This window comes from Mesoplodon mirus (assembly GCF_964341445.2).
Source record: "Mesoplodon mirus genome assembly, chromosome: 2".
NCBI classification, from domain to species: Eukaryota; Metazoa; Chordata; class Mammalia; order Artiodactyla; family Ziphiidae; genus Mesoplodon; species Mesoplodon mirus.
Genome location: NC_138977.1, coordinates 221,569,237 through 221,593,352, shown reverse-complemented (window position 1 = coordinate 221,593,352; position 24,116 = coordinate 221,569,237). Strand labels below are relative to the sequence as shown.

Below are 24,116 nucleotides of genomic sequence, written 5' to 3'. Positions count from 1 at the left end.
AGCCAGAGCGGGTAGAAAGAATCCCATCCATTTCTTTCTAAAACCAACATTAAGGTCAAAATGGTTTTTTATTTTGCAGTTCACCTGGCTCCTGGCCAGGGCGAGAGTACAAATGGAGGCCGGGCCGCTGGCCTGCCCCTTTTCTCCCCAACCTCCATCCCTCACCAGGGGCAGCCTCGAGCACAGGTGTGTGGACAACCCACCTGTAAGTCACAGCCCCATCCTTGGTATCTCCTTGGCTGAAGGGTGCAAACGTGGGCACAGTCAGCCTTGGGCAGATGGGCCAGGAGATGGGGACGGGGTGGGCCCAGGAAGTGGCTGCTCCCAGGTAACCAGAACACGCTCCAAGAGGAGTTTGGCTCTGCAGACTTATCTCGCTGCGAGGGCTGTGGCCCCAGGAAGGCCAGAATGGGGCCCTCTGAAGTTCAGGGTCCAGCTGAGGCTGTCCGGCTCTGAAGACAGTACTACCTGGCCCCCTGATTGGCCTGTACGGCCATTTCTGAGACCACCTGGCCCCCTGACCAGCTTGTGAGGCCATTCCTAGCAATCCCCATCTCCTTCCAGACCTCATGTTAAACTTTAATGCTTGAGATGGTCCCACCCCTGCTGGTGTAACTGAAGGAAGCACACAGAGGACTGCAGCCAGCTGGGCAGGCTGGAGGCTGGGACAGGAGGTCTGTCCTATATCCTTCCCCATCCTCCCAACCGCAGCAGTCACCACATCTGAAAGGTACATAAAGGTCTTTGTTCTGAGTCACACTAGGGGGTGCGGGAAAGTGATAAGAAATCTGGATAATTTGAAGTTAATGAGGAATAAAGGAGTCATCCCTGCACCTATTCAGCCATCCATCATTTTCTCTTCTCGCCCATTTACTAATTATCATCCCCAAGCTCACAGGGGCAACGTTTTTAATAAAAATGCAGGTTCACATGGGCGATCCAGAACCAGTACTCTTATGGGAGCAAGGGGCCAAATATCAGAAACTAAGATTGCACCAGAGAATTCCATGACCCGCACAAATCCAGTTCTGGACGTCAGCTGAAAGGCACCCAGAGTTAAATGCATGGTTTCCCCAGAGGCCTCCCCTAAACTTCTGCAAAGCAGACACAAAATAACCCACTGTATCTCCGCACCCTTAGTTTACACCACATCAAACCAAGCCCGGAGCTGAGAGGCCCCAGAGGCTGGTGACAATCTAAGGGGCTCCAGCCCCCTGGGGTGTGTGCCCTCCTCCAGCCGGGTCCCCTGAGGAGCTGCTGTTGAGCCTTCCTGGGGCTCAGCCGCAGGGCTGCCCCCAGGCCTCCCCCAGGGGTGCCTGATCCTTGGTTACCTGGTTCTTCTGGGGGAGGCGGAGCGCTGACCTCGGGTTCTGGAACGACTTCAGAGGGTGGCGGGGGTGGGGCCGGTGGAGCTTTGACGGGGGTCGTTGACTCCGGGGTCTCAAATGCTTCTTCAGAGTCAGAACTCCTGATGGGGAGAGAGGGGGAGGAGCGCAGGTTAGACAGTTGGCCGGGGCTGCGTTGGCTCCGAGGGGCCAGTGCTGGGGAGCCGTGCACGGCCTAATGACCCCTCTCAGGACCGGTGCAACCAGTCTCACTGCCCAATTAAACGGTCCGAGGCCAGCCCTGAGCAAAGTCACTTCTCAGCGTGATTCCCAGGAGTGAATCTCATTATCACCAGCTTTGCGCCCAAATGATGGAGTCTTTGAACTCAGCTCTACACGAAATACACATTTCTGGCCTTAGTGGCAAATACAAACAGTGGAATCTTTTGATCAACTTTGGCTCGCGTTATTTTGGCAACAATTCAGGCAAAATGATATGGAAGCATTCCCAGGGACACTCTGTGATGCTGTGGTTCCAACACACCCATAGGACCCTCACTCCACAAGACAAAATCTCATTAGGTCTCTCTCCCCCTCACCCCATCATTCTCTCCCACTGCCTTTCTTTCGTAGCACAAAACTTGTTATTATAGATTTAGTCACTTTCTAATCATGTTAATGATCTTTCCCTTCTATTGAGCTGAAAGGCCAAGAGGGCAGCCTGTTTTGCTTTGTTTTGTGTTTTTTTGTTTATCACTGCATCCCCAGCCTAAACCAGGAGGCGGTGAATAAACATCCGTTAAGTGAATAAATGAATGAATGAGAGCTGGCAGGTCAGGTGGAGGACGTGTAAGACTAAAACACAAAGCACAGCCCCCTGCTGATCCCAAGAGTGTGAAAATGACCGTCGCTGGTCTGCAGCAAAGTCTCCTCTCAAGGAAGATTCTTCAGCCAGAGAGATGAACCGAAACTCCACCCAGAGGACGCCCCCCACCCAGGAACAAGGGGATGCCACTCACCAAACTAAAGCCTCATCCTGGGCTCGAGAAAATCCAGAGCAGAGAGTCCTCCTCCATCACCCTGCTTCCACTGAGGACTCAATTTCAAGCCAGAAAGGATGAGGCACCCCCAAATCACTGAGCCAGGCATGTGTCCTCAGGCTGGAGGGCAGCTCCTTACGTGCTCAGGATGCACAGGGGTCCATGGTCCCAGCCCCACCACACTCTGAGGATACCAGCGTGCAAGAATCAGCAGCATCACCTGGGCTGATTTCTGTCTCGGGATACTTTAAATAGACCAAGATGCCACTTATTTACTTGCAACAAGGAGGGTAATTATCAATAGGGTGGATACTTAGGATCGCTGCCGGCACAAGCGACCCAGCCGGCGATTTGGCAGAAGATGTATAATCAGAGGGTGACGCATCAGGTGTGTATGGAACGTGAAACGCTCACAGCGCCGAGCACCAGACTATCAAAGGACCAGTGTCCTCTGCAGAAGTCAGCATCTTCTAAAGACCATCTGCCAGCCGGCAGAGAACACCACGACAAACCAATCCCTCCACAGTCAGGCAGGACAGGAAAAAAGGGCCATTTGGTGAGTTCTCCTTCAGAAAATCTACATCGATGTTTTTACAACTTGTTTGTCAGAGACTCACTTTGTCAGAGCCAAAGATCCCCCACCCCCATCCTTTCAAGGACCCTGGCTCCTCCAACCTGCCACACAGCCCTCCAGGGACAAAGAGACGAACAGAAACATCAGAGCTGCTTTTGATGGGATCCAATGAGCCGAAGCCTGCATACTATCAAATTTCATCAGTAAAGACCAAATTCATGCAAACACGACAGAGGCCATGCTGACTTTTACAAATACACATTAATATTAACAGACTTAGCTTTTGTCAAGGGGGGAAATTTAAGATCCACGCCTGGACGACAACAGATCTAGGTGCCTGAAGTTTTGCAGAATCTGTTTACCGGTATGAAAAACACAAGGAAGTTATGCAACCGAGCATCAGAGAGAAAGAGGAGTTCGGATCTGCCTGGTGGGCCCTGGGTGTCGCCCTGGCCCCCAGCTTCGCACACGTCAGGGGCAATGTTGAAGAGATACACGGAGACAACTTGCCTCTTTCCTGAGTTTCCTTGAAGGACCTGCAGACTGGAGTCCCCACTGCCGGTCACCGTTGTCCACATCCACCGGGCCCATTCCACCGGGGGCCATGTCCACCAGGAGGCAAAAGCCATCTCCGCTGAAGAACAGCTTCTGTCGCCCAAATTCCCACCCCTAATTCCTTTGCTGGTATCTCTGGGATCTGAATCTCTTTAAGATGTCACTAAAAGGTTAGCTGCACGGCCAGCCACAAATGTTGTGAGAGCTTCCCCAGCCTCCAGCGGAGATACTGAGGGAGAGACTCTGTGCTCTTCCCATGGCTTCTGCATCCCCGGGCCCTGGCGATGTGTGGCTTTAGAGCACAAAGAGCCCCTGATCTTTCCCAAGAGCACAAGCAAGCAACAGGGAGGGCCGGACGCTTGTGGATTCAAGCTGCTGAATTCCAATGAGGTCTCCCCTGCTTGCAGCTGCCCAGCTGGCACACCTGCTCGGAAGGGACCACCGTTCCCCGCGGCCCTGTGCGGGACGCAGTGTGTGGGAAGGACAAAGGTACACCAAGCCCCTGTGTGGTTCCTTGCCTTGTTTACCGTGAACTTTTCTGCATCAAAGCATCAGAGGCTACCACGGACCCCTAGAATGCCATTCACTTCTAGCACTTCCTGCATTGTTTTCATATTTTCACTGCCTCTCCCAGGAGCTGAGAGCAAGCTAATTAGAGGAGGCGGATAGCAGCTTTTTAAGTTAGCTCTTTTCTCCCTATTCAGTTTCTCAGGGGGCTCAAAAACATTCCCAAGAGCAGGGATTTCCGCAGTCCCCCCACAGAGCCTGGACATAAAAATAAAGCAGCATTTCAGAGTCCCAATGCATAAAAGCAGTTCCCATCGGCTGCTTGGTTATTTTTTCCTACCAAAAGAACCTGAAGTACAGGAAATTATTCTGCAAAGGCTCCACACTTTTAAAATGAAAAAGTAACTAATTTAATTTGCCAAGAAGCTGTATTAGAAAGAGAAATGTGCCATTACAGTCTGCTAAAACGACTCTAAATTGTAGGGAAATATATTCACCAGGATATGCATATCTAGGTTCTCCATAGAAGGAAATATGTAAATACATGCAAATACGAAAAGGTATATGCACTTCCATAGTGTAAAGACATACCTCTTAATGGCGAGGCATGAACTATAATGACTTTAATTCCTAGCATGAAGAGCGTTCTAATAGCTATCATATGCTGAACTCTTCGTTATGTGTCAGGCACTGGACTAGGCCATTTGTACATTTCTCTATAATTTACGAAAACATCATGCTGCTGGAGGGCAGGCCCATTTTACAGAAGACACAACTATGGTTTAGAGAGGCAAATTACTTTGCTCGAGGCCATCCAGTTAGTAAGCTAGGGAAAGCAGGGCTCAAATCTAGAACCGTCTGCCTCTAAAATCTGTGCTGTCTTACTACATCAGTGGCTTCCAAACCTTTTTAGCAACAGAACTATTTTTCCAAATGAATCTTACATGAAATTCCTATGCATAGAGAAAAGTAGTATTTCACTTATTTTGTAAGCTCAAGGTATAATATATTCTTATTATAAAGTCTATTATTGAGAACAATTAAGCTATTTTGATGAACTTGAAAATTTGACACTGAGGGTCGGGGATGCCAACTGCAGCATTAGATCTGTTGATTCCTCTCCTGGCTGCACATTATTAAGAAAAGTCCCAGGGACTTCCCTGGAGGTCCCATGGTTAGGACTCCGTGCTTCCACTGCAGTGGGCCCAGGTGCGAGCCCTGATCGGGGAACTAGGATCCTGCAAGCTGCACAGTGCAGCCAAAAAAAAAAAGAAAAGAAAAAAGAAAAGGCCCGATACATACCGATGAGTTAACCACAAACAACACCTGTTTTTAACAGCTTGTCCTGTGACCTTGGAACATTCTTTAATAAGGCAGACAAGACAGGAGAGCTACCTAACCGGGCAAAACCAAATTAATCTATCAGTGCAAGGCCATATGCTGGTGGCATCCAACACCACACAGTGTGTGTGTACAGAGAAAGAAAGATGGAAATGTGTAACCAAGTGTGGAAAGACTGTGCTGGCTGCTGAAACCTGAAGTCTACCAAGCTCCCCAGTGTGCTGGTAAAGTTTTTAAATATCTTTTCAAATACTTTTCTCAGATTTTGGAGAATCTCTATGGAGTGCTAAAGCCCACCGAGCACAGCTTGGAAACTTCTCCTCTGCACAACAACCAATACGGTCCCTCTATAGATGGCACATTGTGTCAAAACAGTATTTTATGGCAACTGTCCCCAAAGCAAGACAGCCGGCAGAATGTAGAACCCTGAGGCTTATTAACCTATATTTTTGATTTGGTTTAAATATGTTTGTGTTTTACTTGCATAAACTACAACAACAAAGTAGTATAAGATCAGCACTCACATAATATAATAATAATAAAACATAGTATAATAAAGTATAGTATTAGTATAATATATAAGTAGTTGGTATAATATAATTAACATATCATAATATATACACATACATACATATATATACAAATACATGTGTGAATGTGTATCCATAAATAAAACATCAGAATCTTTTAATAGAGAAGAACTATAAATTCAGTTTTCCAGCATATCATTAAATGGTTACATTTTGCTTAAGTTTTACTAGAGCTAATTCAAGGGCTTGGGAGAATACATTTTAGAGACCACAGAATCTTCCAACTTTGAAGCTGGTAGAAAATTTAGAGACTCCTTCCTGCTCTCCAACACTCTTATCACATCTTTTTAAACAGGTGAGGAAACTGAGGCCTGGAAAGCTAAAGTGATTCCCAAGGCCACCAGCCCATTCACGGCAGACGTTCTATAGAACTGGGCTTGCCTGCATGAAACACTGCCTCCAAATAACAGCTTTCTTTTCTAAATATAATGCCCGTCCCACCCTGGAAATCTAAAGTTACCTATACTTACAGGTTACCTGATTATCAAGACACACTTTGTGCTTAAGCGTTGCTAAAGTGGAGGGGACGTTTCCACATGCGTATCAATTTCCAGATCAATTCCTCAGAATTCCAGTTTACAGTTCCCACTGTGAAAGTGAGCCGGGGGACATAGGTTCTTGTCTCCACCGACCAAGAGTGAAAGGCACAGTGCAGGCACTTGAGAGGTGGGGGGCTTCCCAGGACACGAGCCCCAGCCTCTGAGCTCCTCGTGGAGGGACCACCTGAGCGAGAAGTGAGCCCCTTCTCCTCCTACCCACCCCCCCTCCTTGAAGACAAACCAAGGGAAAGGCAGAGCGCTGGCCCAAAGCCCCGACTCAGGGACGAGGGCTCGAATTCTCCAGGTCAGAAGACCACCGGCCCGCCCGAAGACAGAGGGAGACCTTCCGGGAACGAACCTGAGCTCTCGACAGATCAGACGTCTCGTTCATCTCTGCAGCTCACGTAAGAGTTTGATGGATTTGTGAGGGAGCAGATATCTCTGAAACTGATGTGCACTAAATTCTACTCATCAGAACATTCTGCTGTGAGAACCTTGTCAAGAAAAGCTGTCTCTGCCCCAAACACACACACACGTGCTTCCCTCCTGCCTAAAACAACTTGGCTGGACTGGTCATTTTTTCGGGCCGACTGAAAAGGGTCTTTCACTTTAATTTGCCCACCCCGGATATAGAAAGGGGATTTGCTCAGCAACATCGCTCCTCAATATATAAATAAAGGGAGAGTGTGATTTCAACACAACCAAAGGCTGGCTGGGATGCTTCCTGGACTGTCAGGTGACTGAGGGGCCCACGGTCAAGTGCTGTCTCTCATGAACACAGAGCCAGCTCTGGCAAGCCAGGCAGCTAGGATTTTCAGCCTGACACTCTAGGGAAAATCAACATAGATGCTAATACACGTATCCCAAGATTCTTGGCACCTAGCGTCTGTCGGGCTATAAGCCAGGTTCATTTTCAGATTCAAGTAGCTTTCATTTGGTGGCTACGTTGAGACCTCAGCAGGGTTCAGAAGGCACTGGCCATCAACACACTGGCCGCCTCTGGGTTAAGCTGCCGCCCCAGCAAGAGAAATGCAATCACAAAGAGCAAGAGTCTACATACATAGAGAACTCCCGCAGACCTGGTGACAGCCAGTTGTAAATTGACTGTAGTGGCAAGAAACAGGAACCGACTCAATAACTAAAACATGGAATTTATACAGAAAGGCTATGGTGGCTGAGGAGTCAGATTTGAAGAGACAGGGAGGAGCGTCCAATTGGCCCACCTTGGGTCGCATGCCCATCACTTAGCTAGAAGAGGGTAGGGAACCCTGATAAATAAGCAACCCATCCAGACCCAATGGAATGGGGGAGACAGAATGTCCCCCAAAGAAATCAGAAGTTGGAATGGATGGTATGCAGTCCATCAGCTCTCACGACACTATAACTACGTCACTCACTGTAACTGTGTGACCTTAGGCAAGTCACTCGACCTCCCAGGCCCTTGGATTGTTTGTCCAGTAACTGGGGAAATAACTGTAAGGATAATGCTTCCTCCTTATTATTACGGCTCCAAGTCTGCCCTTGGCTTCTAAGCATTAGAAAATTGGGGGAATGTGATTTGCTAGCAAGTTAAGTCTTCTATTTTATTTGGTTTTGCCTACTGAGTTGGGCACGAAAGAGAATCTGGAGGCCACACACAGCATGGGATGGCTGTCTTGCCAGGTGGTCCATGGACACAAGTGCATCCAGGAGAATGTGGACACTCTCAGGGTCACACTGAGCTGGCCCTCATCCTTCCCTCAAGGTGCACACAACCCACGTTTGCCAGGGACAGGGGTGAGGGCTCGGTGTGGCACTACACACGTGTGTGTACACGTATGCCCGATGAACCCCCCCGCCACACACACACACACACACACACACACAGAGTTAGTTCTGAAATTGACTTAACTGCAATGACACCGGAAACTTCACAAAAGAGAAGTGACTCTACTGGCTGCGGGCCTCATTGCAGGCAGTGAAGAATCAACGCTGAATGGGCTCTGGACTCATGATTCCACAGATTTGTAACTGCATCGTGTTATGCCTTCCTGGAGAAAGGCCAAACTGAATCAAGTCTCAGGAGAAATAAAGAGAGAAGGGACCCAGATGGCCCTTTTATGTCCTGGCCTTCATGCTGATACTGATACTGATACTCCTGAAATCTCATCTTTGTAGCCTAACGGCTTGCTTGAGTAACTTATATTGGAATCTTTCAACTCAGATTCTTAAAAATCTAACTGGAAATAAGATATTTATGGATGCTAGCAAAAAAAAAAGATAGGTAGATAAATAGCACCTATAAAGACTAAGTGGTAAAAGAGACAGAAAAACAACAGAAGAGGATGCAAAAACTCAAAAAGAGCAGGAATGTCTGGCCAACCACTAGCGCTTTTTCTAGCACCTGGCAAGTAACAATCCCTCCCTCAGAACCGCACACTGTTAATGAGGGTGGGTGGGTTTGCAAGTACAGTCAGGAGAGTTCCAAGCTAAGTGGTAAGTAGAAAAACAGCAAATTAGGGACTTCCCTGGTGGCGCGGTGGCTAAGAATCCGCCTGCCAGTGCAGGGGACACGGGTTCGAGCCCTGGTCCGGGAAGATGCCACATGCCACGGAGCAACTAAGCCCCTGCGCCACAACTACTGAGCCTACGCTCTAGAGCCCGCGAGCCGCAACTGCTGAGCCCACGTGCCACAACTACTGAAGCCCGCGCGCCTGGAGCCCGTGCTCCGCAACAGGAGAAGCCACCGCAATGGAAAGTCCGCATGCCGCAACAAAGAGTAGCCCCCGCTCACAGCAACTAGAGAAAGCCCGCGCGCAGCAATGAAGACCCAACGCAGCCAAGAATAAATAAATAAAATAAATAAATTTATAAAAATACCCGAGCAAATTAAGGAATATAGTATAAGCTTATCTGGGGTACAATAATTATATATAAACATAAACAAATACACATAAACACATGTATATTTACATACACATATATACCTATGTAGAGACGGTCCAGAACACAAGGAATTGAACACAGCTGGGACCTGATTAGCTGGATGTCCAGAGTGACACAATATAAGAGAAGGCGCCAACAAGGAGTTTGGAGAAAGCAGAGTGGCAGCTAGAATGCAGCCAATCCCCTCTGCACAGTTCAGGGCAGACACGCCCACGTGGGCCAGCCCCCTCCGGGCTCTACCCACAGGGGTGCAGCGGGGCCACCCTCCAGGTGCTGTCACAGCCTGCAAGAAGCATCCGTCCTGCATCCAAGGCTCACCTTCCACACTCAATGAGCATTCTTCTGATTTCAAGGTGGTTTTCCAGGCAGGCACCTGGGTACCAGGATGGGGGTGTCCCAAGCAGAGGCCAACATTTTACAATTAGTACCTCAGAGCTTCCTCATCCAGCCTCTCATGTGATCCTCACAACAAGGGAGGCACGTGGATTTCACTCCATGACAATTTCAGCAGGACCTGTCAGGTGCTGGGCATCTGGGCAGCTGAGTCAGACAGATCAGCTCCCCACCTCGAGAAGCTTGCGTCCTCCTGGGTCCCCAGGAATCCAGAGCCAAGTGGCTCAGAGACTTGCCAAGGGCTCGGAGCCAATACCAGAGCACGTGTCTTCCATCTCTTGTCCTAACCCAAGTACCGTCCTCCTCATCCTAGAGGCTCCTGGACGTTGACAGGCTAGACTCCTCATTTGCAAATCAGTCCCTGGTACATTTGGGTGCTGTCAGTTTCCCAGAGCATCCTCACCTCCAAGGCAACAGATCAAATGGAGTTTTTGCAACTGGGTCCACGACTGCCCAATGGGGGGTATCCAGCCAGGCCAGCCTGGGTCTCCTGCCCTCCTCACTCCCTCTCCCCTTCCTTATGGCCACACCTTAACCCCCTCCCTCATTCAACCAGTGGATGTCTAGGCACCCTGGCCCTGGCATCCCGACTACAGTGGCTTGAGGGTCTTGGAACCTACAGGGGGTGATAAGGGGAGGTCATGGGCCACCCAGACCTCTGGGGTCAAGAAAGTGGCCTCTGTTGGGGGTCAGGTCAGCCCCTGCAGTCTGTTACCCTCAACAATCACATCCTGGGCAAAGGGTAATATCATCACAGAGTCAAGGGAGACTGAAGTGCTGACATCCCAGGACAGACTCCTTCAGGAGGCCATAGGATTTCGGCTTAGCAGAGAGCAGGGGCGGCTCTGGCCTTAGATTCCTGGTTCCCAAGTTCTTTAGATCCAAAGTGTCCTCACCTGAGTGTCTGTCTCTCTCTGTGTGTCTATCTCTCTGTGTCTCCATCTCTATTTGCCTCCCTCCCCTCCTGTGCGTGCGTGCGTGCGTGTGTGCGTACGTGTATGTGTGTCCCCTCCCTTACCTCTCTATCTCCCCCGCCATCCCCCTCTCTAGTCAAAACAAGAAAAGGAACAGTGGAGGCTGCCCTGCTAATTTGATTCCTGCACTTTCCATCAATAATTTAAAGCTCATGCATTTTGACTTCATAAAATTCTTCATTTATAATCTTACCTTTAAAGTGGTCCTTTAAGGCTTTGCAAATTATTGTTAATAATGGCCACTGGAGAAAGGACTTGAGGGCTCTTACTGCATCAGGCATTAACATCCCTATACTCACCCCTTGTAATGTTTCACTCAGTTATAAATACATTACTGAGTCACGCTGAGAAGTCATCGTCCTTAACAAATACATATACACCTTACATGTAGATTTCAACCAGCTTGTTAAAACCTGAGCATCCCAGAAAGCATGGCGAGTTCCTTGTGAGACCCAAGCAGCTGGGATTATTAACGGAGCAGGAACCTGCAGATTCTTGTTTGTAGAAAAAGGTTTTTGTCTCCTTGGCCTTCCCTGAGTTCCAAAGAGCAGACTCAAGCAGTTACGAATTAGGAAGTGAGGGAATGCAGAAACAAAGGAAAAGCGGTCAAGAAACAAGAGTTCAGCGATAAAACAGAGTCCTAGTTCCTCCTGAAGGTATCAATACAATTGGACACATGTTTTGCAGGAACCAAGACCCTCCCGGGTGGAGGATGGTGACTACACGCTAACCACAAGCACGCAGACACCAGACTGACTGGAACCAGAAGGTTGATGATTGAGATTCCCTAAACGTCACCTTGTCATCTCACCACCAACCAATCAAAAGAAAGTTATCCATCCTGCAGCCCTCACTCCAAATGTTGCCTTTAAAAATCCTTCCCAGACTTCCCTGGTGGCGCAGTGGTCAAGAATCTGCCTGCCAATGCAGGGGACACGGGTTTGATCCCTGGTCCGGGAAGATCCCACATGCCGCGATGTAACTAAGCCTGTGTGCCACAACTACTGAGCCTGCGCTCTAGAGCCTGCGAACCACAACTACTGAGCCTGTGTGCCACAACTACTGAAGTCCACACACCTAGGGCCTGTGCTCTGCAACAAGAGAAGCCACCACATGAGAAGCCCGTGCACCGAAACGAAGAGTAGCTCCCACTCACCACAACTAGAGAAAGCCTGTGCGCAGCAACAAAGACCCAACGCGGCCAAAAAAAAATAAATTTTTAAAAAAGAAAAAGTACCTTCTTTTAAAAAAAAGAAAAAAATCCTTCCCTGCAAACCTTTGAGGAGTTCAGGTCTTTTGAGCATGAGTTGACCATTCTCCTTGCCTGGCACGCTGCAAATAAATGCTGTACTTTCTTTTACTGCAATCCAGTGTCAGTAGATTGGCTTTGCTGCAAAGCAGGCGAGCGGACCCAAGTTCAGTTCAGAAACAACACCCTCCTGGGGAAGAGAACAGTGACCTTGAGCGAGGCATCTGGAGACCGGGAGGCTTTGACAACTGAGAACATGCTTCCAGAGTGGGTTTAGTTTTTGCTATATTCCACTTATCTGAACCAATACGTCCCACAGCCTCTCTCTGCTAATCAGAAAGATGAATTCTCCAGAAAACCTCTTTCCCAGCTCTGCTAAGTGAATGACAACCTGCGGTCCACTGTGGGTCTCAATGAGCCTCCATCGCGATGCTGCACACAGAAACAAGATGTACAAACCTGAACTCGGGATGGGGTGGCCAGAATACTTTTGGGAAAAAAAGTCTGACATTTAGAAAGTTTGAAAAGCTCATTTTCTACCACTGTCTGCAAACAGCACTTCTGTATAATAAAGAAAGAGGAGGATGCCAATCTTTTGTCCCTTTCTTTCCCATCTCTTTACATGATAAAAAGGAGAAGAACAGCTTGTAAACAGGGTGCCAGTTGCAGAGAATAAGTATTGTTCAACGCCTTGAAAACATGTTTTTCCCTGAAGGCACTGCCTGCCCCAGTGTGTTATCGTGCCCTCTCTCATACAAGATGCAGCGACATCAACCCAGTCTTTGACCTACTTATTAAAAATTCTGAACTGATAAACTCTAAGTGAAAGCACTTTCTTTGTGTATAAGATAGGAATTTATGATTCTGATCATTTTGTCAATGAACAGAGCACAACATTCACCAAATATAAAACATGAGATCAACAGATCTGGTTCTAAAAGTCCTGCTCTGAAACCTGTGAGGTGAGCCACTTGGGGCAGTTTCTGTAACATCCCTGGGCCGCAGTTTCCCCGTCTATGCAGTGCGCATAGTAGCGAGTAACAGGCGGTGGTACCATCAGACGTATGGGGTTACTTTGAGGAGTGAGTTTATACCTGGGAAATGCCGTGCACAAGGCCAGGCAGTTCGAAGGCATTGACTCCCTCCAGTCCTTCAAGTGTTAAAATTCTACAACCAAGATTATCGTATCCATCATCTAAACATAATCAGAGAAACACTAAGCATAGTCATCTTTTCTTTAAAGCCCCCTGTAGTCAGGGGGCAGCTGTACCAATGATTCCTGAGGTTTTTACAGAGCGATGAGAAAAGAGTGTGATTTCCTTGTTCTTCTCACACACCTAGCACCAACCCCCACCCCCAGACACGTACTGCGAAAAGGGCTGTGGGCGAGGAATTGTAAAATTAAGCAAGAAACTTCACTCGACTATTTACTGAATTAATTCACAGCCACTCAGAGAGAAAGTATAATCAACAAAACAGAAGTGCTGACACAGTTTGTTCCAGGCTCTGGGCTGTACTTGGAGTTTCTCTCTCTTGCGTTCCCTAGAAGGAAGGTTTCTCAGAGACAGACTTGAAGAAGGAGGAAGGAGACAGTCATCACGGAGCTGGGGAAAGAAGGTTCCAGGCAGAAAGAACCACAAGAGGAAGCACCCTGAGGTGAGAAGGAGCTTGCCAAGTGCAAGGAATGGGAGTAAGGCCCCCAGATCTTGAGAGCACAGTGGGCAGGAGGAGAAAGTTGCCTTGAGGAGCTGGAACACCAGTGGAGGGTTCTACTCGGGACAAGAGCTCGCCCTGATCTATGTTTTTTATTTTTTAAATTTATTTATTTATTTATTTTTTGCGGTATATGGACCTCTCACTGTTGTGGCCTCTCCCGTTGCGGAGCACAGGCTCCGGACGTGCAGGCTCAGCGGCCATGGCTCACGGGCCCAGCCGCTCCGCGGCATGCGGGATCCTCCCGGACCGGGGCACGAACCCGTGTCTCCTGCATCGGCAGGCGGACTCTCAGCCACTGCGCCACCAGAGAAGCCCCTGATCTATGTTTTTAAAAGGTCTTTCTGGCTGCTCAGAGAACAGCAGCAGGAGCAGGAGTGGCGGCGGGGGAGGGGAGGAGATGATCAGATCAGCAAGGAGACGGGAGAATCCAGAAGGGAGAGAAGATGAGGCTCAGACTAGCGGAGGGGCATGGACCAAGGTGGAGAGAAGCGGCCAGATTTGAGGTGTTAACATGTGATTAAGGAGCCAGCTGTCAGCGGTGGAACTGAGATTCCAAGAGCGCTTTCATAAACTTTTAGCTACGGGCTTCCCTGGTGGCGCAGTGGTTGGGAGTCCGCCTACTGCTGCGGGGGACACGGGTTCGTGCCCCGGTCCGCGAAGATCCCATATGCCGCGGAGCAGCTGGGCCCGTAAGCCATGGCCGCTGAGCCTGCGCATCCGAAACCTGCGCTCCGCAATGGGAGAGGCCACGACAATAAGAGGCCCGTGTACCGCAAAAAAAAAAAAGAAGTTTTGGCTAAATATAAGCATTTATTTTTACTTGCACTATAATTGATACAAAGAAAAAAATAGTTTTTCTCGACTCCGAGAGACTCTGAATCATCTTTTACGCCGGTTGATTTAATAATAACAAAAATATCGGAGTCATCATCACTGGTTTAAATATGACAAAGCTGATAAGTAACCTCATATTTCAGTTACGTATAACAAAGCTCCAACGAACAGATAAATTTCCCACATCAAACAGACAAACTGTCTCAAGGTTAAGGGATTTGTGACAATAAGCCAATTGGGTTAAAATAGACTCTCAGAGCTGAGCTTCTTGATAACAAACAACTCAGTTTTATGATAAAAGGAACAGAACATGGTACAAATCTGACCACAGTCACCTGGCTATTTCTATTCATCTTGCCTGCAAGCCCAGTTACTTATAAGCATGCTCCAGCCTCCAGCCTCGCTTATTTTTAGGGCAAGATGTTAAAGGCCAGCTTTGTGCTTTGTTTCTCAAATCTCTTGCATCAAAGGCTCAAAGTTCTCCATTATCTCAAGGTTCCTACTATTTAAAAGTCATGCTTCTGGTTTCAGCTGAAAACCTTAATGTAAGATGAATTAAATAATTAGGGGCTTATCTCTTCTTTATTTGTCACAGGACATGTGAATGGATTAAGCATAAGAGATAAGAAAAGGAAAGAATCAGGAATTTCACCTAAGTCTTTGCTCACAAAACTGGGGGAAGCATGAATGGAGAATACGATACATTTTGCCCAAAATTAAGATGGAAAAGCTCTGACTCTTGACATTCCACCCCGCACTTCCTTCAAAAACCAACACCAGAGGGTCTCATTGGCTTGGTTCAGGTAATGATGATCATCATGACCACTGAGAGAACTGGCCAGCTCGAGATCAGACTCCTGGAGGAAAACCCACCAACCAAATCCTCATTCCACAGCCTCTAAACTCAAGTAAATAGAAATCTTACAACAAAGATATCGGGGATGGAAAAAAAGCATCTCCGCCAAAGAATGCAAAAGTACTCAGATATGGAAAAAAAATCAGACACTTCCTAAGCACCATTTCAAGACGGAGGCCCCACAAACCCTCAATGTCTCCCTTAGACACTGTCTTCACCTCAGGCCTTGGAAGCAATGCCTCAGAATGAGCCAGAAGGGAAGCGGGAAGGGGAGGGTATGTGTCACTCAGAACAAGGGGCTCCGCGGGCACAAACACTTGATTCTGAGCCCTTCATAGATGCTTGTCTGAGGGATGCCCAGAGGTGAGCTCCCCCATCTTATCACAGTATATCCAGTGCTCTCCGCCGTAGATTTTTTCCAGGTCCCAGATGGGAGAAGATGCAGACGCACTTGCTGACACATGGACACACTGTCAACGCGCAGCTTGGGGACCTCGCAGAGACACGGAGTGCTGCTCGGTCATTTCTTCACCCCCTCTGCACACTGAGGTCTCCAGCCCAGTGCCTAGGATGCCCATGTGCACGGCTTGAGGGTGTGGCATCGGCCTCCCCAGCAGACGTGGGCTCCCTGCAGGCCGAGTGTGGCCGCTGCATCGCCTTGGCCCCCAATTCTTCACATGTAGCCATCATTCTATTACTTTATTCCCTTCTATCTTACAACCTGACTGCTCCAATGTCATGGATTTTCATCCCCAATTTAATTTTTTACCAATAAAAGGTTACATCTGGGTATGGGGAAGATATTTCCCAGGGCCCCTGAGATTTGGGCAATCCATATCATCTCCTGGCAAGCCTGTATCCAAACACCCCCGCACCTTTGGTCCCTTCCACCCACCACCAGAGGCATCTAAACCTTGACTTTTAGAAGGAGTGGTCACATTTAGAGAAGTGGGAGAAAATCAGTATCCAGGAAATTACAAATATCATGTCATGTCATCCATGTCATAGTATATATTTTGAGCACAGATTGGGAAATATAATATGTAAACCTAAGAGAGTGAGCTTAGAGAACCGAACAGCAGTAAGAAAGCACCCCCTTCCCAGCAGGCTGGTTCTGAGGTTTAGCATGTTCTCTTCCACCTTCACAAGCACCAAGGGGCTTTCTTGTTGTTATGAACAGTCCAGACAAGTGATATTAATGTAGCCTACTACACAACGTACTGGCATTGCAGGGTTTTCTTCACTAGGTTACATAGGAATTATGCTATATTCAAACAAACAAAAAACCAGAAACATTTCATATATCATTTCTTTTTGTTTTTGTTTGGTTTTTTTTTGTTTGTTTATACTGGGTTTTTTTTTAATTAAGACATTACTTTTTTTTTTTTTCGGTGTGCGGGCCTCTCACTGCTGTGGCCTCTCCCGTTGTGGAGCACAGGCTCCAGACGTGCAGGCTCAGCGGCCATGGCTCACGGGCCTAGCCGCTCCGCGGCATGTGGGATCTTCCCAGACTGGGGCACGAACCCGTGTCCCCTGCATTGGCAGGCAGACTCTCAACCACTGCACCACCAGGGAAGCCCTAAGACGTTACTTTTTAAGAGCAGTTTAAGGTCCACAGCAAAACTGAGGAAAAGATAGAGATTTTTCATATACTTACTATTCCCTGCCTCCACACATGTATAGACTCTCCTATTACTAATATCCTCACGTAGAGTGGGACATTTGCTACAACTGATCAACATAAAATTGACACATCATAATCACTCCAAATCCACCATCTACATTACCGTTCACTCTTGGTGTTTTACACTCTCTGGGTTTGGACAAATGTATCATGACATGTATCCATCATTATGCCATATACCATTTCTTTACATGTATTCTCTTAGGTGGAGAATTCTTCTGCAACAAGGAGGGGGATGGGGTGTTAACCCCATTTCATGGATGTCATCACTGAGGCTCTGCAAGCTGACGGTCCTGAGGGCACAGACTGAGCCGGCAGTGCCTCGTGCCCAGGAACCTAGGACAGGTCTGCATTGTGTGTGGTGGTCCCCTAATTGTTTTTTAAGGTGGTGTTTATTAACTTTGCACTGTTCTTGACAGTGGAGATGGGCTGCTTAGCGCTGATCTGGGCACACTCACCCCTCTTTATCTCGGGAGCGGCTGGGTCACTACATCAGCAAACCCCCCCCCCGCAGTGTCAATGTCACCTGACTCTCTGGTCCATGTAAAATATGCAGGTCACAGATATGGACCCATTTCACCAGCCAGAAAGACAGAGAGGAAACGGAGGACTTGCAGTCAGGAGAAAGAACCCTCAGCCAGTCCACTGAATCCACGGGCAGGGCCAGGCAACAGGGACAGACTCGCACAGAGACGGAAGACAGGAGAGAGAGACAGAGAGACAGAGACAGAGAAAGGCGGGGGGTGGGGGGGTGGGGGGAAGAGTTCTGCCAGCACAGCCTCCTCCTACTGTCCTGTCTCTGGGAGCAGGTGGCTAGTGACCTCGGGGCCGTGACAAAATCCCAAGGTGGCCTTGAAGGCTGGGGGCAGCCCCGGTTCTGTGCAGTCGGGTGGGTGGTAAGAGCTACGCCCTGGAGCGGGCCAGCGTTCATGATGTGTGGTCCACAGCGCTCTTCCCTCATCTGTTACTACAACAGCTGGGCATGAGGGACACGAGAACGAACACCTCTCCACTCCTGAAGTCCTGCTTCCTCATCCTCACAGGCAGCACCTTGAGCACCAGTCCCACCAGAGTCCACCTCGCCATCCTGACCTGGCTCTCCTTCCCACTGACCCCACCTCTGTGTAGCGCCCAGACCATCAGCAGCAAGACTCCGGGGCAAACACGGATGGAAGCTTCCAGCCACGCAGGACCACACTCCACCTGCTCCTTACTTCTCCCTTTGCCTTGGGTCATGCTTCCAGGCCTGACCCTGGGACCTAAACATACTCACTACAGGTGCCAAAACACCCGGGAGTTTTCCCAGGAGCGCGCTCGCCTCCCGTGACACCCCCGTTAGGGCCCGAGACACAGGCTAAGGTGCCGAAGATCAGTTCATCGGCCAAACAAGGACCAGGGCCCAGAGGACCGCCCGTCCCCTCGGTCTCCTCACCTCCCAGCCTGGTCCCTGCAGGCAGCACCAGAGGGTGCACAAAACCCCAGCTGCTGAAAGCCCCTCAGAGGCATCAAGAGGTTAGAGGGGTAACCCCAGGAGGAACTCACCTACTGTAGGTCAAAGAAGGCGAGTCTAAAAGCCACAAACTCTGATGTTTTAGGTTTTTCAGGTTTTTGTCCAGTTTTTTGGACAAAATGGGAGGAGATCCCTTTCTCTAAGCCATCCTGACAATTACCACCTGTCAGTTATAGGAAACATTTTCCCTCTTTTTTTTTTTTTTTCTTTGCTCTGGACCTTTTTTACTTTTTCAGTTGAAGTATAGTTAATTTACGATGTTGTGTTAGTTTCATGTGTACACCAAAGTGATTCAGTTACACATATACATATATATACATTCTTTTTCAGATTCTTTTCCCTTACAGGTTATTACAAGATATTGAATATAGTTCCCTGTGCTATACAGTAGGTCCTTGTTGTTTATTTTGTATATAGTAATGTGTAACTGTTAATCCCAAACTCCTAATTTATCTCTCCCCGCTCCCTCTTTTCTTTAAATCAGTTTGAAGTTTTGGTTTTTCACGTGCCAGCGAAGGTGCCTAGATGAGGCCACAGGCAAGGCCCTTCTGAGGAAGAGACACTGAGGCTGGAATACCAAAGGGTCCAGCCTGAGCCCGGCACCACCCACCCACCCCCAGCAGCTGCCTCCCGCACACCCTCTGGGCACTTCAGCCTCTTCCTTCTCCCCCAGGAGCAGAATTCCTTGGAGACTGATGTCGTGAGTGATGACCTCACTCCCCCAGCAGCACTGCCCTCCAGGAAAGTGTCTTCAGGGTCAGTCTTTCTCCCCTCGAGCATTAAAGGAAATGAACACAGTGACAAGATCCTCTCTGAACAAAGTCGGGCCAGGAAATTCCACGCAAGACCTACATGTTTGCAGATGTTTTCCCTAAAGTAAAGCCAGCCTCTCCCGCCTTCTTCCTGGAGGGAAAATACTTCCAGACTGCTTTAGGCATGTCCCTTTAAAGCAGATCAAAGAACAATTAGCAAGCTCCACCAGGGCCTTGACAAAGAAAAGTAACTCTCAGAAGCTGGAGCCCCCTTTGATCCAGACTGCTTCTGAAGTCCCAGAGACCCAGATCTGATCCCCATTAAAGGCTAGCTTGCGCAGGGTGGGGGGAAGGGGCGGAGCTGCAGAAAGCATGGCTGCTCCCGGGCAGGAAGCCACTGATGGGCTGGCAAATCTCAGTGTGATTTTCTCCCCCAGCATCAATAAAGAGCGGCTGGGTGTTTCATAAATGTTAAGCTCAACCTAGACGAACTTCAGCTCCCTCCCACTCGGATAAACAGGGTAAACACCCACTTCCCTTAGAAACTGACCTCTAGAACATCCCTGAGATGATGGAAGGAATCAGAACATTAAAAGACACTTCAGGGCAAAGACACAGGCTAAGACTCAAGGGAGGGCCTGGACCAAGGGCCCTGTCAGTCATTTTTATCCCCAAATAAACTATCCACTACATTTCCTCAGCGGGGAGAGAATTTGCAGTCTAAGCTATTTCACTGCCCTGGGAGGACACCTCTGGTTTAAGCTTGCCAAATGATATATCTAAATATATTTTTTAGCAAATTGAAAGTTAAAGGGAAACGATTAAAATGACTACCAGACTCAGTCTGAATAATAACTAGCAGGAAAGGCCCGAGTGATAGTTCACAAATGATGTGCTCATGGGATTTAAAACTAACTTTCTGTCAGGAAAAAGCCCCCTGTGATATCTAAGATCCTAATGTTTCCAGCTCTAAAATTCTCAGACTCTGGAACTCCACAAACGCCTTGAAGAAAATGAAGCTGGGATGTTGACGGCAAACTGGGCCCAGCAGTTGGCCTTAGCTGTCAGTCCCATAAGGACAAAGAGCTGCTAGGATCTGCCTGTTAGCAGGGCTGGAGCAAACCCTGGACAGAAGGGCCACCTCCAGCCCTGCCTCCACCCCACCATCCCCGGCCCAGAGCCAGGAGCTGCTGCTGCTTCCATTTCAGGAGAAAGCAGAGAAAACAGTGAAAGCAGCTAACGCAGAGAAAACAACGCTTCTAAATAAGGAGGGTTGGCGAGTACAAAACCTGCGGGAAGTCCACCTCTGCAACAGGTAATTTATCAGACAGAAATGGGATGCACTGTGCAGAAGGCCCCAGGAGCCGCTTTCTTTTGCCAGGGCAAAGAATGAGGGAACAAAGGGAATTCGCTGCTCACACAGTCCTGCCCCAGCCTCGTAACCCTCTGCACTGCCTGCGGCCGCTGCCGCATCTACCCAGCAATGAAGGCGGGGAAGAGAGCAGCTGAGAGACGGACAGACACCCTCGGGTGCACAGAAGTTCGGGAGAAAACAGACGTCTGAGGGGAGGAGCGAGCCATCCAGGAAGGGAAGGAGGAGGCTGTGGTGTGTGTCCAGCTGTTACCTGAGTAACCTGTAGCCTGTAATGCATCCTGGGATATTCTGCGGGAGCCTTTAGGCAGGGATGTGCTTCCTTTAACCCGGGGCTCTGGCAGGATCCTGTGACGCTACATGGTGGTGACTGGCAGGCCAAGGGTTGAACCAGCTGTCTTCCTGGGTCAAGTACCACAGAACCTTAGTGCCTGGGGTCCACCCGAGCCTGTTTCGGCCCCATCAAGTCCCCGACTGCAGGGTCCCTTGGCATAGCTCAGTGTGGAGCTGATGTGCCTAGGATTCTTTTTGCTAGTAAGATATTCATTCATCTGTTCATGCATTCATTCTTTCAACAAATGATTTACTGAGCACCTACTATGTGCCAGGCACTCTACTAGGTACGGGGGACACAGGCATAAAAAATAAAATTGTGAGAAACCGTAATGGAAAAGAATATGAAAAAGAATATATGTATGTATAACTGAATCTCTTTGCTGTACAGCAGAAATTAAACACAACATTGTCAATCAACTATACTTGAATAAAATTTAACTAAATAAGTAAGTAAATAAAAAGCAGCAAAAAAAAAAAAAAACCAAGAAAACCAAGAATGCCCTCATGCTGCTCACATTCTGATAACAGTTAAAGGGACAAATCAAATAACTCCACACTGTGCTGAGTTTTACAAAGAACTCAAACAAAAGAATGATATACTGAGCTGCAATGTCCAATACAGCAGCCGCTTACCATACGTGGCTATTTTAATTTAAATAAAATTAAAGATTCAGTTTCTTGGGTGTACTACCCACATTTTGAGCGCTCAGTAGCCACTAGTGGCTAGCGGCTACCATATGGGACAACACGAATTACAGGACCTTTCCATCGTCACAGGCTCCACCGGACAGCACTGGAGGGTAAAGGCAGGAAAACCTGCCGAGAATCAAAGCTGGAGAAGGAAGCGGCCATGCCAGCATGGGACAGGCCTTCTAGATGGCTTACAGCATGTGCAAAGGCTCTGGGGCAGGTGGGTATTGCATGCTCAAAGAACTGACAGGTGACCGGTGTGCTTGTAGGCCCCAACAGGGGGTTTGGATGTTAGACTAAAAGCAATGGGAAGCAGATACAGGGAACTGTTTAGAAAGAAGGGAGGTGAGGGAAAAGGAAAAACAGGACTTGACTACCAGGTTTCTGGTCAGAGCAGCTGGGCAGTGAGGTGTTATGTGCTGAGATGGGGAACTGGGGTGGAGGCTCGGTTACTTCACATGTACTTTTTTTGTTTTTGAGATAAGGAAGGTCATCAGTTCTATTTTGGACAAGTTAGGCCTGACCGCCCCCTGAGAGACCCAAGAGGAGATATAAAGTAAGCAGCTGGATAAGTATGGTGCTCAGACGAGAAGGAAGGATATAAATGGGGGCATTCTCAGTACATAATAGTATTAAATCCATGAGCATGATGAGATGTCTTAGAACAGAGAAGGTGGCCCAGGCCGAAGACTTGAGGACCCTTGTGTTGATAAATGGCCGTGAGGTAATGAGAGGAGGGGACATGGGTCCAAGCCCTGTATGATCAGGTGCCAGCAAAGTACAACTCACTGCCTGTTTCTGTAACTAAAGTTTAACTGGGACATTGATGTACACACTAACTGTCCGTGGTTGCTTTCACACTCTCACAGAGGAGTTGTTGCAACAGAGACCATACAGCCTGCAAAGCCTAACATGTTTATTGTCTGGCCCTTTACAGAAAAAGTTTGCCAACCCCTTAATTGAAGCCATGCAGTGACTTCAGTCTCCTTACCTGTAAAATGGGGGTGGAAGTACTTGTCTCATCATAGGAGCAATGATATAATGTTTCTATAATGGGAAACACCTGAGTCTACTCAACAAGACTAAGAAGAAGAGCTTTTCACTCTTGGCTTTGACACTGCAGCATCCAGCTCTGCTTCCACGTTCGGCAAAAGCAAACAGCACCCACCTGCTCTCTAGAAACAACTGCTAAAGTGAAGTTGTAAACATAAGCAGAACCGGTATCACCAAAGCTACCACTTTCAATGCAGAATGGATATACATGAGCAGTTCTAAGTCAGTTCTTTATGGCCAACTAGTCTCCCGCAGACTCCCGTCAACCTGAAGCAAAAGCATGAGTCCATCAACAGTTGGCTTTCATGGAACAATTGTTTACAATGCCTAAGTCCTCATCATTAATCTTAGGGAGAGAGAATGGAATTGTTCAACATCCTTTGCCTACCCCCGAATGCTGCCCCGGCTCAGGCAATCCATCTGGCAAGAGCAGCCAATCATATCTCAGGCTACAGTGGTTCCTAGGCAACCAAAACTATAGCCACAGAAACAGGCTGTAGATGACAGAAAGAAACATGAAGATGAGGACAGGGCGTCGATGGGGCGAGTGCCCCGAATCCACTGACCTGGATGTAACACCTGCCACGGTCACTGAATCTCCCAGTCGTAGCTGCTCACCCTACCATAAGCAGGTGCCCTGTCCCCGTGCCCAGCAGAAAGGGGTGGCATGACCCCTTGGACAACTGGCAGCTACCTGGAAGGCCTTGGAATGTTCTTGCCTTCTGCTCACCTTAGAGAAAGCCAGCAGATAAGCCCTACAGAGAAGGTAGTGAAGGGCCATTCTTCTGGACCCAGGTACCTGGCCACAGAGCCCACACTAGGGATATTCAGAAATGATCACCAAGGAAAAGCATCTGCTATAGACTCAATGCTTGTGTCTCCCCAAAATTTGTACCCTGAAACTCTAACTCCCAACGTGATGGCATTAGGAGGTGGGGCCTTTGGGAGGTGCTTAGGTCATGGGGGTGGAGCATTAGTGCCCTTATAAGAAGAGATACTTGAGAGCTTGCTTTTCTCTCTCTTTCTCCATCTCTCTCTTTCACTGCCCTGTCATGCGAGGACAAGAAGACAGCCGTCTGTAAACCAGGAAGGGGGCCCTCACCACACACTGGCTCTGCCGACACACTAATCTGGGACTTCCCAGCCTCCAGAACTATAAGAAATAAATATCTGTTGTTTAAGCCACCCCATCTGTGGTCTTTTTGTTATAGCAACCTGAACTAAGATAGCACCTTTGGGACTCAGGCAACTCCCACTCTACAGACAACTTTACAGCTTATTCAGTTTCAGGGGGAAAAAAA

The 24,116-nt window shown here is 48.4% G+C and overlaps 1 protein-coding gene across 1 annotated transcript in view; it reads right to left on the bottom strand.

Annotated features, from left to right (window-relative positions):
• Positions 1 to 24,116, bottom strand: part of TACC2 (transforming acidic coiled-coil containing protein 2) — a 181,165-nt gene that overhangs the window by 48,709 nt on the left and 108,340 nt on the right. The window contains exon 8 of the mRNA XM_082644573.1: positions 1,332 to 1,468. Within this exon, the coding sequence (XP_082500699.1) occupies positions 1,332 to 1,468 (137 nt within the window). The remainder of the gene's footprint in view (positions 1 to 1,331; positions 1,469 to 24,116) is intronic.